Source organism: Histomonas meleagridis, assembly GCF_020186115.1.
Source record: "Histomonas meleagridis strain 2922-C6/04-10x chromosome Unknown contig_23, whole genome shotgun sequence".
NCBI lineage: Eukaryota > Parabasalia > Tritrichomonadida > Dientamoebidae > Histomonas > Histomonas meleagridis.
The window spans coordinates 424862-439782 of NW_027150820.1; the positions used below are offsets into that span (position 1 = coordinate 424862).

At 29.7% G+C, this 14921-nt stretch overlaps 4 protein-coding genes across 4 annotated transcripts; 2 read left to right on the forward strand and 2 right to left on the reverse strand.

Moving 5' to 3' along the window:
- Positions 1-5033: 5033 nt before the first annotated feature.
- On the reverse strand, positions 5034-6101 carry GO595_003752 (RNA ligase, Rnl2 family; the record flags this gene model as incomplete). Its single annotated transcript, XM_067916807.1, has 1 exon — positions 5034-6101. One exon carries the CDS (start codon positions 6099-6101, stop codon positions 5034-5036), a length of 1068 nt encoding a protein of 355 aa, XP_067776039.1.
- Positions 6102-9528: 3427 nt separating this feature from the next.
- GO595_003753 (tetratricopeptide repeat protein) lies at positions 9529-11184 on the forward strand (the record flags this gene model as incomplete). Its single annotated transcript, XM_067916808.1, has 1 exon — positions 9529-11184. The coding sequence occupies one exon, from the start codon at positions 9529-9531 to the stop codon at positions 11182-11184; it is 1656 nt and encodes a 551-aa protein (XP_067776040.1).
- A 350-nt stretch (positions 11185-11534) lies between these two features.
- GO595_003754 (tRNA-dihydrouridine(20) synthase [NAD(P)+]-like) lies at positions 11535-12443 on the forward strand (the record flags this gene model as incomplete). The annotated part of the gene is made up of 1 exon (XM_067916809.1): positions 11535-12443. The coding sequence occupies one exon, from the start codon at positions 11535-11537 to the stop codon at positions 12441-12443; it is 909 nt and encodes a 302-aa protein (XP_067776041.1).
- Positions 12444-12481: 38 nt separating this feature from the next.
- GO595_003755 (uncharacterized protein) lies at positions 12482-12757 on the reverse strand (the record flags this gene model as incomplete). Its single annotated transcript, XM_067916810.1, has 1 exon — positions 12482-12757. The coding sequence occupies one exon, from the start codon at positions 12755-12757 to the stop codon at positions 12482-12484; it is 276 nt and encodes a 91-aa protein (XP_067776042.1).
- Between the last annotated feature and the right edge of the window lie 2164 nt (positions 12758-14921).

Sequence of the window (14921 nt, forward strand, 5' to 3'; positions counted from 1 at the left end):
TTTTATATATATTGTTTAATTTAATAGGTAACTTGTTCATGATAGTTCAACATTTTAAATACCTATTTTTATTTTTATAGATATATGTTCATGCCTTATTTAAAATCGGATTAATAAAACAAAATCATTTATTCATCTTAAAATTTTATACAAATTGATGATCACTTTTTTATATATTTCTTATTCATTCCAAAAGTTATTTATTAAAAAAAAATTATTTTAACATTTATATTTATTGAAGAATAGACATAATTTTTCTTAATTTTGCTCTTTGTTTTCCTACTGACGCCTGTATCTGCATCAATATTTCCTTATTCGAGCACAAGTTCCTAAATATTTGTATTAACGCGTCGAAATTTTCCTTTGTAATTTTTGATTTTTGTATTTTAGCGTCATCGAACGCTACGAATTTTGCAAAAGCCAAAGCCAAACACATAATAATTTTCTGGTTATTAATTTTCGGCACAATTTTTATAATATTTTCAGCCATAGTATTTGTTTCCAATTCATCATAAGGCGGGAATTCGTTTATACCATATAATATAATATCATCTTGTACATCGATTCTTGCTGCAATAGTCAAATACAAAGAAGCTATATTTGATAAAGTCAATTGATATCCGAATTTATTATTTATACATATTTGTCTCCATTTTTCGATGATTGGTAAAATTTTTATAATTTCATGAATCAAATTTTGATCCATTTGTATTAACAAGTTAAACAAAAACGCTAAGTTTTGTATTAGACCTGAATCAGATGCATCATTTACTTTGTTCATAATGTTTTGTAATATTATTTGCATCATTTGATTTGATATTGTTTGATTCTTAATGAATTCGGTAAATATTCCGGTGATTTCAAATAGTTCAAGTTCATTATCTTTATTCATCCATTGAAGGAAATATTTACATAACTCATCGTTAATTATTGTGTTATATTTACTAAATGAATCAATAAAACTACAAAAATGTGGTAATAAATCAGTACATATTGGCGATGTAATTAATGGTTTACCTTGTAATATTGGAAGTTCTGAATTTATCATTAGTTTTATAATGTTAATACTTGATTCTAAAAACAAATTTATATTATTTTCATTTGAAAATTGTAATATTTTCTTTAATGAATCAAATGTTAAATTAATAATTTCTAGATCAGAAACTTTTGTCATGATTTCATATAAAAGTTTAAAGACTTCAATTGATTCTTCTGTTGTTAATAATTTACAAATTCTTTTAATTGATTTTATTGAATATTTTCGTAAATTCTTTCCGCCATTAGTAATACCATTAATTATTTCAGGAAACACTTCTTTAAATAATTGTTGTTTTAATTCATCCGGTAAAAATTTAATAATTTTTGTTATGTTATCAATGCCACTTATATATATCTTTTTATTAGCTTTTTTGTTTTTTATTGTTTCTAATAATTGTGGTATGAATGGTTGAATATAATTTATGATATCATAACGTAAAAACATTGTAATATTACCCAAGAAATCAATTGATTCTTCAACATGATATACATCATTAGAATTAATACATTGTGAAACTGCGGGGAATATTATCGACAAAACAAATTCAAGTTGTGTTTCATCTTTATGTAATATTGCTATTCCGATTTGTAAAGCTGCTGCTTTTTGATCCAAGTTATCACTTTTCATTATTTGCGTTATAAATAATATTAATTGATCAAGTTCTTCATCTGATATTTCTTCACAATTATCTATTACAAATGGCATAATGGATAAATATGGTATTATATTATCTTCGACTATTTTTGGTATTAATGAAATATATTGTTGGAATAATTGTGGATATTCAGTATCAATGATTTCTGTTATAGAACGAAATGCTAAAAATGCTAATGATCGAATATCTGGATTCGTTGATATTAAATTTGGTATTATACCAGGAATTAATTGATGACAATATGGAACTAATATTGATGATTCATCAAATTGTGTGATGACTGTTAAACCTGCTTGTTTAAATAAATCATTGTCTGACGTGATTGACATAAGTATATACTTTACCATTTCTTCAATGTTTTTATATGAAAAATCTGGAATCTGTTGAATTAATATCGTAAATAATAAAAGAGCAGTGATTTGATGATATGGTGAATTAGATTGAAAGGCCATTGATATCTTTTCTTGAATAATTGGGAAAATTATTTCATGATCAATTGTTTGTGCACATACTTTAAAATCTTCAAATTGATCTGATGGTAATGTGTCATCTTGTTGAATGATATATGCAACAACATCAAATGATATAGATAAATATTTCGAAATAAAATCATGTGGAAGTTTGGTTAAAATTGGGAAAATGGAGTAGCACGTTATCGAGCGAACGTTAACATCCAAATTGCGGTTGCTGCCAAATTGAATAACAAAATCAAGGATTTGGGAAACAAGATCAGGAGGAACATAGTCATGAGAAAGAAGACTACTTATGGCATCCCAAAGTTTAGAACATTGGGAAGAATTTAGTTGGGGAGTGATTTGTGCAATAGAAATGATTGAAACTATATGATCAATGGGTATTGGTTGAATATTAATGGAAATACATACCTTTTGAAATAGAGTAACACCTTGCAATTTGATAGAAATATCACCATTCTTTAAAGCAAGAGCTGATATTCCAAGCAAAAAATTGAGACTAGATGTTATACTTTCACAACTCATAGATTCTATAACAGTGGAAAGAAGTTGGGTAATGAGATTGATATCATTGCCTGATTGATAAAGATTGAAAATGAATGAAAAAAGTTCTGACCACTCGTTTTCTCTCTTACTACAAATAAAATCAATCACACCAAGAAAGCTATCAAGAACATCTTGTGTAAAATTTCGAGAATTTAAAAATTGAAGGCATTCTGTACAAATTTGTTCACGTTTAATATTATCTAAATTATCCCAATGTAAATTAAGAGCACGAAGAAGGAAAACAGTTGCTCCTTTTGTATATAAATTAGGATTTTTAAGAATTTCAAAAAAAATAAATATTGATTCTTGTTGTTCTAAAACTGAGGCTATTTGATTCGTTCGTAGGTCTATTTCTTCTTGTGTTTTAGATAATGCTATTAAAGATAAAAGTTGTGAAACTTGCTGAATATCCATTGATTTTAGTCGAGAAATGTTATATGAAAAATTACACGTTAATAAATTTATTTTAAAATGGATCAATTACAAAAACAAGTAAATCAAGTTGAATCTGCTCTTAAGACTCAACAAAAAACAAAAGAAATGAAGATAGAGAACATGCAAATTAAACAAAAAATAAAAAATGAAAGATTGAAATCAAACGAATTAAAAAATTTGGCTTTGCTGACAATACATGGTATAAATCTTCTTGGAATGGATAACAGTAAAACAGATGAAAGTATTTTATCATCATTATCTATGATAAAAGATTCAAAAGTTTTTAAAGAAAATGAACAAGAAGAAAAACAAACAGATCGTGTTGGAATGCTTTTACATAAGGTTTTAAGAGAAGTTGTAAATACATCAACAAAAGAAAATATTAATGTAATGGATTTACACAAATGTGAGCAACAATTAGTTGATCTATTTTATTATGCCGAAGAAGAAGGAATTATTCCTGGAGTTCCTGAAGGAACAAATTGGAAAGCACAATTTATTGAACACAAAAAGAAAATTATCTAAAACACTGTTTTTAATCTCATTTTTATTTTTTTGATAAAGAAAGATTTCGTTCATATAACAAGATCTTTATAATCGAATCCAATCGTGCTCATAATGAAGAAACTCTTAAGCCACTTATCTGGAAAGATGGCTGTAACACGCCACATTTTTCTAAATTTCAAATAAAGTTGTCCTTTTTCTTATCGATAATACTGAAATGAGGAAAAAAAATCATAATTTTGACATATGGTTTAATGAAGAATTTCAAGAGAAAGAGCGTTGGCGTCGAATTCTTTAATGGAATTCACAAACTAATTCTTCTTTAATAGAATAATAGAAAGGAAGCTTTATTCCGATTTCCCAATTAATTGATACACTTGGAGATACAACTTTTTTCACATTTGCGCAAGCAAAAAACCAAAAACGTTATCCAACACGAATGTGAGGGAAATTGTAAAATTATTTGTTGGGTGGAATACATTTATCGTTATATCAATATTTACCTGCGCGAATTATTAAACAGATAGCTCAAACTGAATATGATGAAGCACCGCTGATAAAAATCAGAGAAGGAAAGAACGATTTCATATTATGTGGAAAGATTCCCTTTGTTAAAGGATAACGAAATTGGTAAAAATTAATTTATTGTTCCTTGTTTCCTAAGCTGTAATAAAGATATCCATCTCTGTTTGAGGATATGGGATATGATAAAAGATATGACTCATAAATTTTGATTTTTTATTTTTATAAATTACAAGAATGCGCTGTTTGCGGAGCATCGCGAAGCAAACTATAAGAAAATTTTAAAATAAATGCATTGAGATATAGATATATAATAATAAAAAGATAAGAGTATAATAGAAAAATATTGGGAGTGATAAAATTAGTTATTGCGTTAATTTTAAAGAAACGCATGATCATATATAGTTTGAAATACATTGATCAACATATAGATGATGTTTTAATCGAAAATAATATATTATATATATAGAAAAAATGAGGGTAAAAATTATAATTTTCAAAGATAAAAAAAATAATCAAAAACATTCGGTTCGCACTGAGAAGGACATAATTCAGATGAAATAATTCGAAAAAATGAAATAGAATACTTCAATAAACATCATCACAAAATGATTTTAATTTAATCAAAGAAAAGAACCATCACTTTATGAAAGTTGATCATTTATTAATGATTTAAAAGTTTCATTAATTGATAATGCAGCATCGAAATGATATCTTTAAATATCTTGATGAAAAAAATTTAGAATCACAACTAAATTCATTATCTAATTCCAAATTACATTTTCGTTTTTGCATCAGAAACGGAAATGTTGAACATGTAATAAGAAGGAGGTATTTATTTGTTTTATTTAAAATTAACTTATTTATCAGTTGCTGACATATATTTTGCAAAATGAGGACGTATCCATTGCGTAACATCGTTTGCGAAGATCTTATCGACCTTTGCATGGTCATATTCTTTTTTAGGAAGTTTAGCGATTTCTTCACCATAATCCTTTAAGAAGTCTTTAGTTGCATCGTTCAAGAATTCGTTTCTAAGTTTCATGAAGTCCTTTTTTGTGATTTCTCCAATCTTTGATACGACTGAACAAATTCTAGATTCTGTTACATATTCCATTTTATGTCCGTAAATTTCCAATTCTTTTTCAGTGAAGTTTGACTTTGGATCAGATTTCTTTGGCTTCTCTTGTTTCTTGTTGATTTTTTCTTCGAATATTTCATTTTTGTTCTTCAAAATAATTCGTTGTTCATCATATACAATAGGATGGACTGGCTTTATAACAATTCCCTCAATGATGTTGTTTTCGATTGGTGGAAGTCCATAATATTCAACACCAATTGGATCAGGTGTATTATTAGGAACTGCCATACATTCATCAAATGTACCAATCTTTACAACATAATGAGATGTCATTTGAACGGCATTACAAACTTCAGTTACTATATTATCATCAATGTAGACAAAGTTACCATCTTTCTCAATCATAATGTCAAAGCAATAAAAATGTATTCCAGGGGCATATTGAATCCTTGATTGAATTCCCTTAAATTTTGATTTGGGAACATCAGGATGATTATAACTTCCCCCAAATAACTCACCACAAATAATAATTGTGGAGCTTTCCGTAATTAACCCTTTCTCTATAAGTATTTTTCGTATTTGAACTGATTTTGGCTCAAGATTATCAGCTTTTACGGCTTCTTGATAATTGTAAAAACCTTCATTTTCTTTTAATAAAGCATTTCTACGACTGTATCTTATTTTTCCATCTGGATAAACATAAATTGAAAATTGTGCTCCATCAACTTTGATACTTGCGGTCCATTGAATAGAAGGGTCTGTGAACCCTTTTTCTTTGATGAGGTCAATAAACTTTTGCCTTGAAACAGATTCAATCTCTGAATAAGCGCAGAATTTTTCAGACATGTCTAAATTTAGTGATGTGACTTGTAACATTAAACTTTTTTAGTACAATTTTATCGTTTCCAAATTTTTTAATTGATTTTTTGCCAAATCGACATATTATCATTTCACTTTTTTATATACGATAAAAAATAAACGGATCCAATAAAATTACAACTCTTTGTAAATGGTGCGCCCCAAAGTCTTTTGAATTCAACTATTTCTTTGCGAACTCCTGAAGGTGCGGAAATATAAGAGATATCTCGAATAATTTCCAAATACTATTTTAAAGTTTCAAATAACCTATCTATTTTTGTGTGACCTATTTCAGATGCTATGATTGCATATATGGCTATATTTATTTATGAGAATTATTGATAAATCACAAATAAAAAATTAACAAAAAATTCGGGGCGATTCGGGAATCGAACCCGAGACCTCTCGCACCCAAAGCGAGAATCATTCCACTAGACCAATCACCCTTTCGATAAATTTAATTATAGAATATTAAAATTGAATTAGATTTTAATTCTGGTTTAGCCTAAAGGTGAATTCAAATGTTATTTTGGCTTATTTTTTCATTTTTATCACGTTCTGAAACACAAGCCGAAGTAAAAGAAATATTAATTGGCAATTGGTCTGTTAATGAAAGAATTCCATCAGAAATTCTTAACCAAGATTCTGAAATTAAATCCTCTCTCTATGTCACGCAATCAAAAAAAAATAATATCATTCATATTAATGTTTTAGATATAAATCGTGAACTTATCAAAAATTATACTGCAGTTTTTTCAGAAAAAGAAAAGGGCATTTTTACATTAATTGATGGGTCAAAAGTTATTGCAAATTTTGATTTCTCTCCATACTTACCACCGCACATTGAATCATATGGAAAGTGGGAAGATGAAAAAACATATCATGCAATCATGATAACCAATAAGATTCTTCAATTAACAATCTTTGAGCCAAAAGACAACAGCTGGGTTGTTTTTACCCTTGACAAAATAGAATCTGAAAGCTCACTTCCATGGTATGAAAGAATTTATAAACATCTTTTCATGGCAGCAACTTTCATTCTTTGTTCAGTTGTTTCCTCTCTCATTCAACAATGCAAGATAAAGAGATTGGCAAACCAAGAAGTCCAAGATGAGGGACACTCTAAAACAGATTGATTCCAAAAGATAAAAATTTTTCTAAATTAATTTATTAAACATTTTTTTGATGAAATTTTAATGTAATTTTTTTTAATAGGTATAACATAAATAGATTAATGAACATCTTCATTCCTTTTTGGCACTAGGTCTTGAATTTTATTTTTACAAGAAATGCAGGAAAACATCGAACATGTCTAAACTACTTGTTACAATAAATCTTATTTGTTAAACTAATCTCGCTGATTTGGTTTAATAATTTTAGCTACATATGTTTATTAAGATTTATTTGATGTTTTAAATTATTGTGTGTTGATAAAATTCTTTTTTTGAACAAAATTAATTTATTTTAACTTTCAGTCTTAATTATCTATAGACAAAAAATAAATTTTAATTCTTTCAAAATTTTACAATTGGTAAACACCATATTTTTATTTTATTTATGAGGCAATAACAAAATATTTGCGTTTTGAGTTGATTTTTTATTTTGCCACGTTTCCTTTGAAGTACTTTCAAAAAGTCGATCTGAGTTGTTAACGGCCACCAATGGAGAAAGGGAATCAAAAAGCAGCTTTCGATTCTTATGACTGCTTTTTGATATTTCTCCTCTCATGTATTTCTTTTGTAATAAGGTGGTGGAATCTTTATTATCCAGACGGAACTGTATTTGATGAATTTCATTTTGGAAATTTCACAAATTGGTATACAAAATCAGAATTCTTTTTTGATATTCACCCTCCACTTGCAAAACTTATTATGTTTTATTTTGCAAATCTTTCAGAATATGATGGAAATATTGTATTTCCTTTTGTTAAACATTATCCACAAGAAGATTATATACAATTAAGAATCACACCATCATTTTTTTCTTCTTTGTGTGCACCATTGATATATTTATCTCTTCGTTTTACACATGTTAGTCATCTATCTTCATTTACATCATCATTATTAATTATTTTTGACACATCAACAGCAACTGAAGGACGCTTTATTTTAAGTGATGGAATCCTTCATTTTTTTTGTTGCTTACACATTGCTGTTCTTTCATATTCTTCTTCATTAAAAAGAGGAAAACGTTTTAACGTCTTCCACATCCTAAACGGTCTCTCATTAGGGTGTGCCTGTTCATGTAAGAACACAGCATGGGGGTTAATGGGTTTAGATGCATATGTTTATATTGTATATTTCATTCCTGTTTTAAAATTAGGTATATTTGATTATTTATTTGAAATCTTTATCTATGGCGTCTCACTTTTTCTTATTCAATTTTCTGTTTATTGTCTTTCATTCTATGCCCATTTCATATTACTTCCTTTTTCAGGGCAAGGGAACAAATATGTAACAAATAATCTTCGATCAAATCTGATCAGTTTATCATCCCTCGGGACTGAACTTTGGGGAAAAAGAATTGTTGGTTCTGGTCTCTTCTATAGATCAATGGAATTGACTCATGTCATGCACAAAAAGAATATGCACGTTGTAATGTTTCATCCATCACAGAGTCGACCGTTTAATTGGCCACTTTTAACCGGCATGAGCGTTCTTTTTTGGGGACATTTTGGTAGTTACCAAGTTAAATGCCAAGGAAATATAGTGTCGTATTATTTAGCGTTTATTGGTGTTGTCGGAATTATCCTTTTCGGATTTCGAAAAAATAATTTTTTCATTATTCTCAGATTTGTAGTCGGATGGGCTGCATGTTATTTTCCTTTGTATCTTGTGCCTCGTGTACTTTATTTATATCATTATTTAATACCTTTAATTTTTGGCGTTATGTCATATGGTGCTTTACTGGACTTCGTTCATCCAAAAATCAAAGGAATAATAGCTTGTATATCATGCGCTTGTGTTATTTTTGTGTTTTGGCTGTGGAGTCCTTATGTATATGGGGCTACAATGAGAGAAAATGAATTAATGACATGGAATCGGAATTGGCTATATGGAGATAAAGCATTCCAAAAAGCGAAGGAAAATCCATTTGGAAGATTACGCAAATAGAAATTTGTTTTGTTTAAATATTTATAAAATATTTTATAAATTTTTTGATTTTTATTCATCAAAATTTCAATTTTTTTAATCAGACATCAAACAAAAACAAAAAACAACAAAAAACTCGCTGACCGGGAATCGAACCCGGATCACAGGAACGACAATCCTACATGATAACCATTACACTATCAGCGACTCGATTACTGCATGGCAATTTGCAATGAAATTTTTTATTTAGTGTAACATTTTGCAGAAGTCCACAATTGAACCCACGTAAACTATTCAATACTTCTGTCCTTTTGTCCCATCGTATGGAGGGCTATTTGCGTTCCAAAAACCTCGGCGTGACCAAAATAAACCAAAAGAAGTACAACAAAGCTGTTGAAGACTTCAACAATGTAATTGATTCATTGACACCTCAAAATGAGGAAGAAACAATTCTTAAGTGTAATTGTCTATTAAATCGCTCATTTTGCTATACACAACTTCACAAATATACAGAAGCACAAGAAGATGCAAACACAGTCATTAAAATATATAATGATTATCATCACAAAGGAAAACAAAATAACCCCTTAACACCCATATTAAGTCTTGCACATGTACGACTTGGTGAATGTTATGAAGCACAACTCGAATATTTAGAAGCATTTCAAGAATATAGCGAAGGCAATCGCATCAATAAGAAAGGCGAAGCACAAAAATCTTTTCAGAGTTTGTTAAAGAAGTTAAACATTCCAATCATTGATCCCAAAGACAAACAACTTCAATCATTTTCACAAATTATCAACAATTTTCTCAATGAAAAATCACTTAATGAGTCACTTGAATCACTTATCAATACACTCCATAACGAAACAAAACTTGAAGCAGCAGTTATTACCAAAATCAATTCGACAGATTCACCGAATATAATCTATGGAATAATTCAGTTATATCATGACAACAAAACTCTCATTAACAACTCGTTAATAGCGTTACGGTTACTTGTGGAAAGTGGAGTTTCGAGTGTATGGAATGGATATATTGTCATACGCAATGTCATGAAACGCTATGAAAGTGATTTAGACATCATTGGTAACTCCATTAAATTACTCCGAATGATTCCGCGCAACTTATATTCTCATTTATCGAAAGAAGGTTTCATCCCATTAATCACCAAATCATTAAAGATCATTAATGACCACGGTGAAATCGAAGGCGCGTTTTTCTTACTATTCCAAATAGCAAGTAGTCCATCTCTTTTAGTCGAACTTATCAATCAAGAGATAATCGAAATCATATTGGAGAAGAAAACTATGGGCGCGTTATTATTACTAAGTAAGTTATCACTTGTGCCGGAATTATTAAAACAAGCGGAAACACTTGGCGCAATTGATTGGATATTTGAGATGTTGAAAAAGGAAAACATTAATGAGGCTGAAATCATCGCAGCTTCGTTAATATTCTCAAGAATTTTGTTACGAAAAATCTCAAACGAAGAAAAAGAAAATAGAATCCTAAAGGCAAATAAAATTTTCGACGCTTTGGCCCCGCTTCTAATGAAGAATACAAAGAATGAAGAAGTTGTTGCAACAACATTTGCGGCATTTTCCATCGCCGTAAATTATGCACCTGAAAAGGCAAAGGAATTCAAGTTGATTAGATTGGCATCTGTGTTATTGGCAATGCATATGAAAATGGAAGACGTGGCTCAAAACTTGGTGGCGTTCTTGTATGAGGCTGCAAACTCAGGACTTTTGGATGATGTTAAGGAAGTGAAACCTGCGCTACCAACTGTTTTGAAGGCGCTCTCGCAATACCCTTCGAATGAGGCAATTGTCGAAAGATCTGTCGCTTTGGCATACTTGTTGGACCACCCAAACAAAATGGACATGTTGAGAGCCGCATTGATGCAATTTAATAACTCAAACTTCTTAAAGGTGTTCATCGCACAGAACGGAATACTTTCGGCGCAAAAGAAATAAATTTTAAATATAACACCAAATTTTCATTTTGACATCAAATTTTGATGCGTCATATTTTTCATATGAAAAATTATTACACTCGAAGTTTTTTGGGAAAAAAGATGTGCAATAACATTATGAACTCTCAAAAGCATTAATGACAAATGAATTTTATTAAAAATTATTTTTTTTTGTGGGGATCATTGACAAGAGCAAAACATTTACTCTACTTTTTGATAATGTATTCAATTACCTGTCAAAAAACATTTTCATTCAAATGTTTGTGCGACAAAACTAGAAGTTCTCAATTTTTTGCCAAAAAAATGGCCCAATACTCAGATTTTTACCGAAATAAGCTCTTTGCAGGACCAATGGTCCGCGCATCTTGTCTCCCATTCCGCCTCTTATGTCTTGAGTATGGTGCTGATGCTGTCTATAGTCCAGCCACAAGCATTGATGCAATTTTGATCAGTCATATCAAAGAAGATGATCCAAGGACACTATACTTTGGATGGCCTGATAGCCCTCGTGTTCATTTCCATTCTTCACCAAAAGAAGATGGGAAACTTGTTTTTCAATTAGTTGGTCATGATCCCGCCAAAGCTGTTCTTGCTACCCAAAAAATTATATCATTTTCATCAGCTGTTGACCTTAATTGTGGATGTCCTGAATCCTTCGCGACATCTCGTGGCGATGGTTCTGCATTAATGAATGATCCGCAAACGGTCGTCGAAGTAATTTCTGCTCTTCGTCGAAACTTTAATGTACCGATCTCAGTTAAACATCGAATTCATCCCAATATCGAAAATTCGATTCAATTTGCAGTTGCTTGTGAAAATGCTGGAGCATCAGCAATTGCAATACATGGCCGTTTAAAAGAACAAAAGAACAAAGGAAATATTGCTTATGATGACATGAAAACAGTGTTTGAACACATCCATGTGGCAAAGATTGGCAACGGAGGTGTTAAATCAAGATCTGGAGCCCAAAAAATGATGGAATTAACAGGCTGCGAATCAGTTATTATATCATCCGCTGCTTTGAAAAACCCGTCTGTCTTCTCTGAAGAACCAAAAGATCCTATTACTGTCGCTCGAAGATACATTGAAATTGCCGAAGAAAATTGTATAGATAAAAGGGAGTGGAGATGGTGTCTTAATTCCATGCTTGGAAAACATAGGTTTATTACAAAAACACAAGACTATCAGAAAATCTCAAATTCAAAAGATTTATCGGAAATCAAACAAATTATATTTGCAGAAAAACCATTTTCAGCCTAAGTATATAAGTAAAATGTTGTCAATAAAATCGCTTTTAATTAAAGCCTTCCAACCGGTCTATTATTTTGTTGTTGTGTCTGATGAGCTGGTGCTTGTCTAGGTTGTGGTGGAGCTGGTGCATTTGTTGCTTTTACGTTGCCTCTAGTTTGATTAGTTGGAGCTGTAACATAAGATGCTTGACCTGTTTTGCTATTATATCCATCAAGATTTGGCATAGGTTCATTGCTTGATGGGTGGTAGAGGTCTTCATTTGAGGAAGACATGAAGTTTACCATAAATGCATTAAATCGTTGTTGGTCTCTTGTTTGTCTCATCGAACTTATGTGACACTTTTGTACCCGCTATATCAAAAAGTTTCAATTTTTGGACGTTGGGATTGAATTTGTGTGAATGTCTCTGAATTTATTTCGGTTTTTGTCTTAATTTAACGTTTAAAATGAATTTATGAAACAAAAACACATTGAAATTAACATGTTAATACTACTAGCATATTTTTTTTAAGTAATTGTTTCATTTCCTTTTTTTCTTGTTTTTAATATTTTGTCTTTTAAAGTTAACTACAAATTGCACTCCTTTTGCTTGCCAATGTGGCGTTCTGGAACATGTCTTCAATTGTGTTAACCCAAGGTGCCAAGCAGTTCGCAATTATATTTAAGATTACCCCTGAACCAAGCCAACTTATCCAGCCCAAATCGCGCATCCAATCGTTGAGGGAATCAAAACCCTTGATTATTATAACATTTGCACCAATTTATTTCAAAAGCTTCTGCAATATTATCTAATGCCTCTTATTATGAGTATCCTAAATTCACATTTAAAACACGAAATGACATTAAAAAATGGAACTTTTGGCGGTGTGGATACTTGTGATGTTGAATTTTGTGATTTTTCAGACGACTTGAGGTGACTTAACGTCTTCATTTTTTAAAACGATTTTATCTATATTTCAAATTTGTTAATGGGGTCTGTATTTTTTATAATATACACGAAAAATGTATTATATTAAAGAAGCAAAATAGTTTCTGAAAAAAATGTTCCTATATGGATAATTCAAATTATAATAAAATATTTTTTTCTCAATTATTTTATGAAATTTTTCTAAATTACATTATGCATATGAATAAATATCATATCTTCATTATTATATTGAAATGATCTATTTTATTCTCTGAGTCAAAAATAATTTTTTTATGATTACAGTTTCATTAAATGAAGTATTTTAATATTTCTCTCTGTTCAGGATATGTACATCTATACAAACTGCTTCAATAGCATACAAATTTTTAAGAAATTTCTGGTGTCCAGTTTTTAGAAAAAGGAGCCTTAATTTAGTGTGAAGAGTTTGTGTATAAAAAGTGAAAATAAAAACAATTTATTTGAAGAATTTCACAAATTCATTTTTCATATCATTACGAACAAGATCTAAAGGAGTTTTGTTTTGCTTGTTCCTTGCAAATCTATCTATTCCATCGAACAAAACAAGTCTTGATACAGTATAAACTCTTCCTCCTTTTGCAGCGAAATGAAGAGGTGTATCACCATTATTATCTTTTTGGTTTAACATTTTAGGATTCAAGTCCAAAATGTACAATACCGCATCAATATTTCCAGCGCCAGCTGCCATATGTAAAAGTGTTTGAAAAGGAAAAAATAAACGCCATTAAAAGAACTAAAAAAACATTATTTCTTATTTCTATCTTTTTCACATTACATGATTTTAATATATTACCATCAAATGAAGGTTCAGTTAACGCGATATGTAAAGGAGTATTTCCATCATCATCAGGCACATAAGCAGACTCGATATTTTTTATAAGAAACTTTCGAATAGTTTCATTTGATATTTTACTTGTATACATGTAAGGATTAAACATTTTTAATCCAAACCAACTTTTATCCACAATAACTTCATAATGCAAAGCAGTTTTATGAAAGTTATCTTTCACAAGTAAATCAATCGAAGGATTAACAAATAGAATACGAATAAAATCATTTAATTTCTTTTGTGCTGCGATATGAAGTGGTGTCAAGAAAAAGAAAATGAAATTCCATCAAATATTAAAAAGAAATTTTATTTTGGATATTAATATTAACATTTGATGATTCAAGAAGAAGTGAAGCTGATTTTTTATCTTTAAGTGAAACAGCCATATGTAAAGGGGACATTCCATTTAATGATTCAGTTATGTTAACATCAATTTTAGGACATTGTAATAATTGATTAACATAATCTGAGTTTTGTTTTTTTACTGCTAAAAAAAGAGCAGTTTCACCTTTTTTATTTTGTATATTTAAATTTATATTTTTCATTTGTAATATTTTATTAATATGTTTAGTTCTTTGTTTCTTTATAGCTATATGAAGAACTGTATTGCCTTTATTATTTTGGGAATTTATATCAATTCCTTCACATTTTAATAATGCTTTAAAAATTCGTTTTGATTTAATTTGCGCAGCATAATGTAATGGCGTATTTCC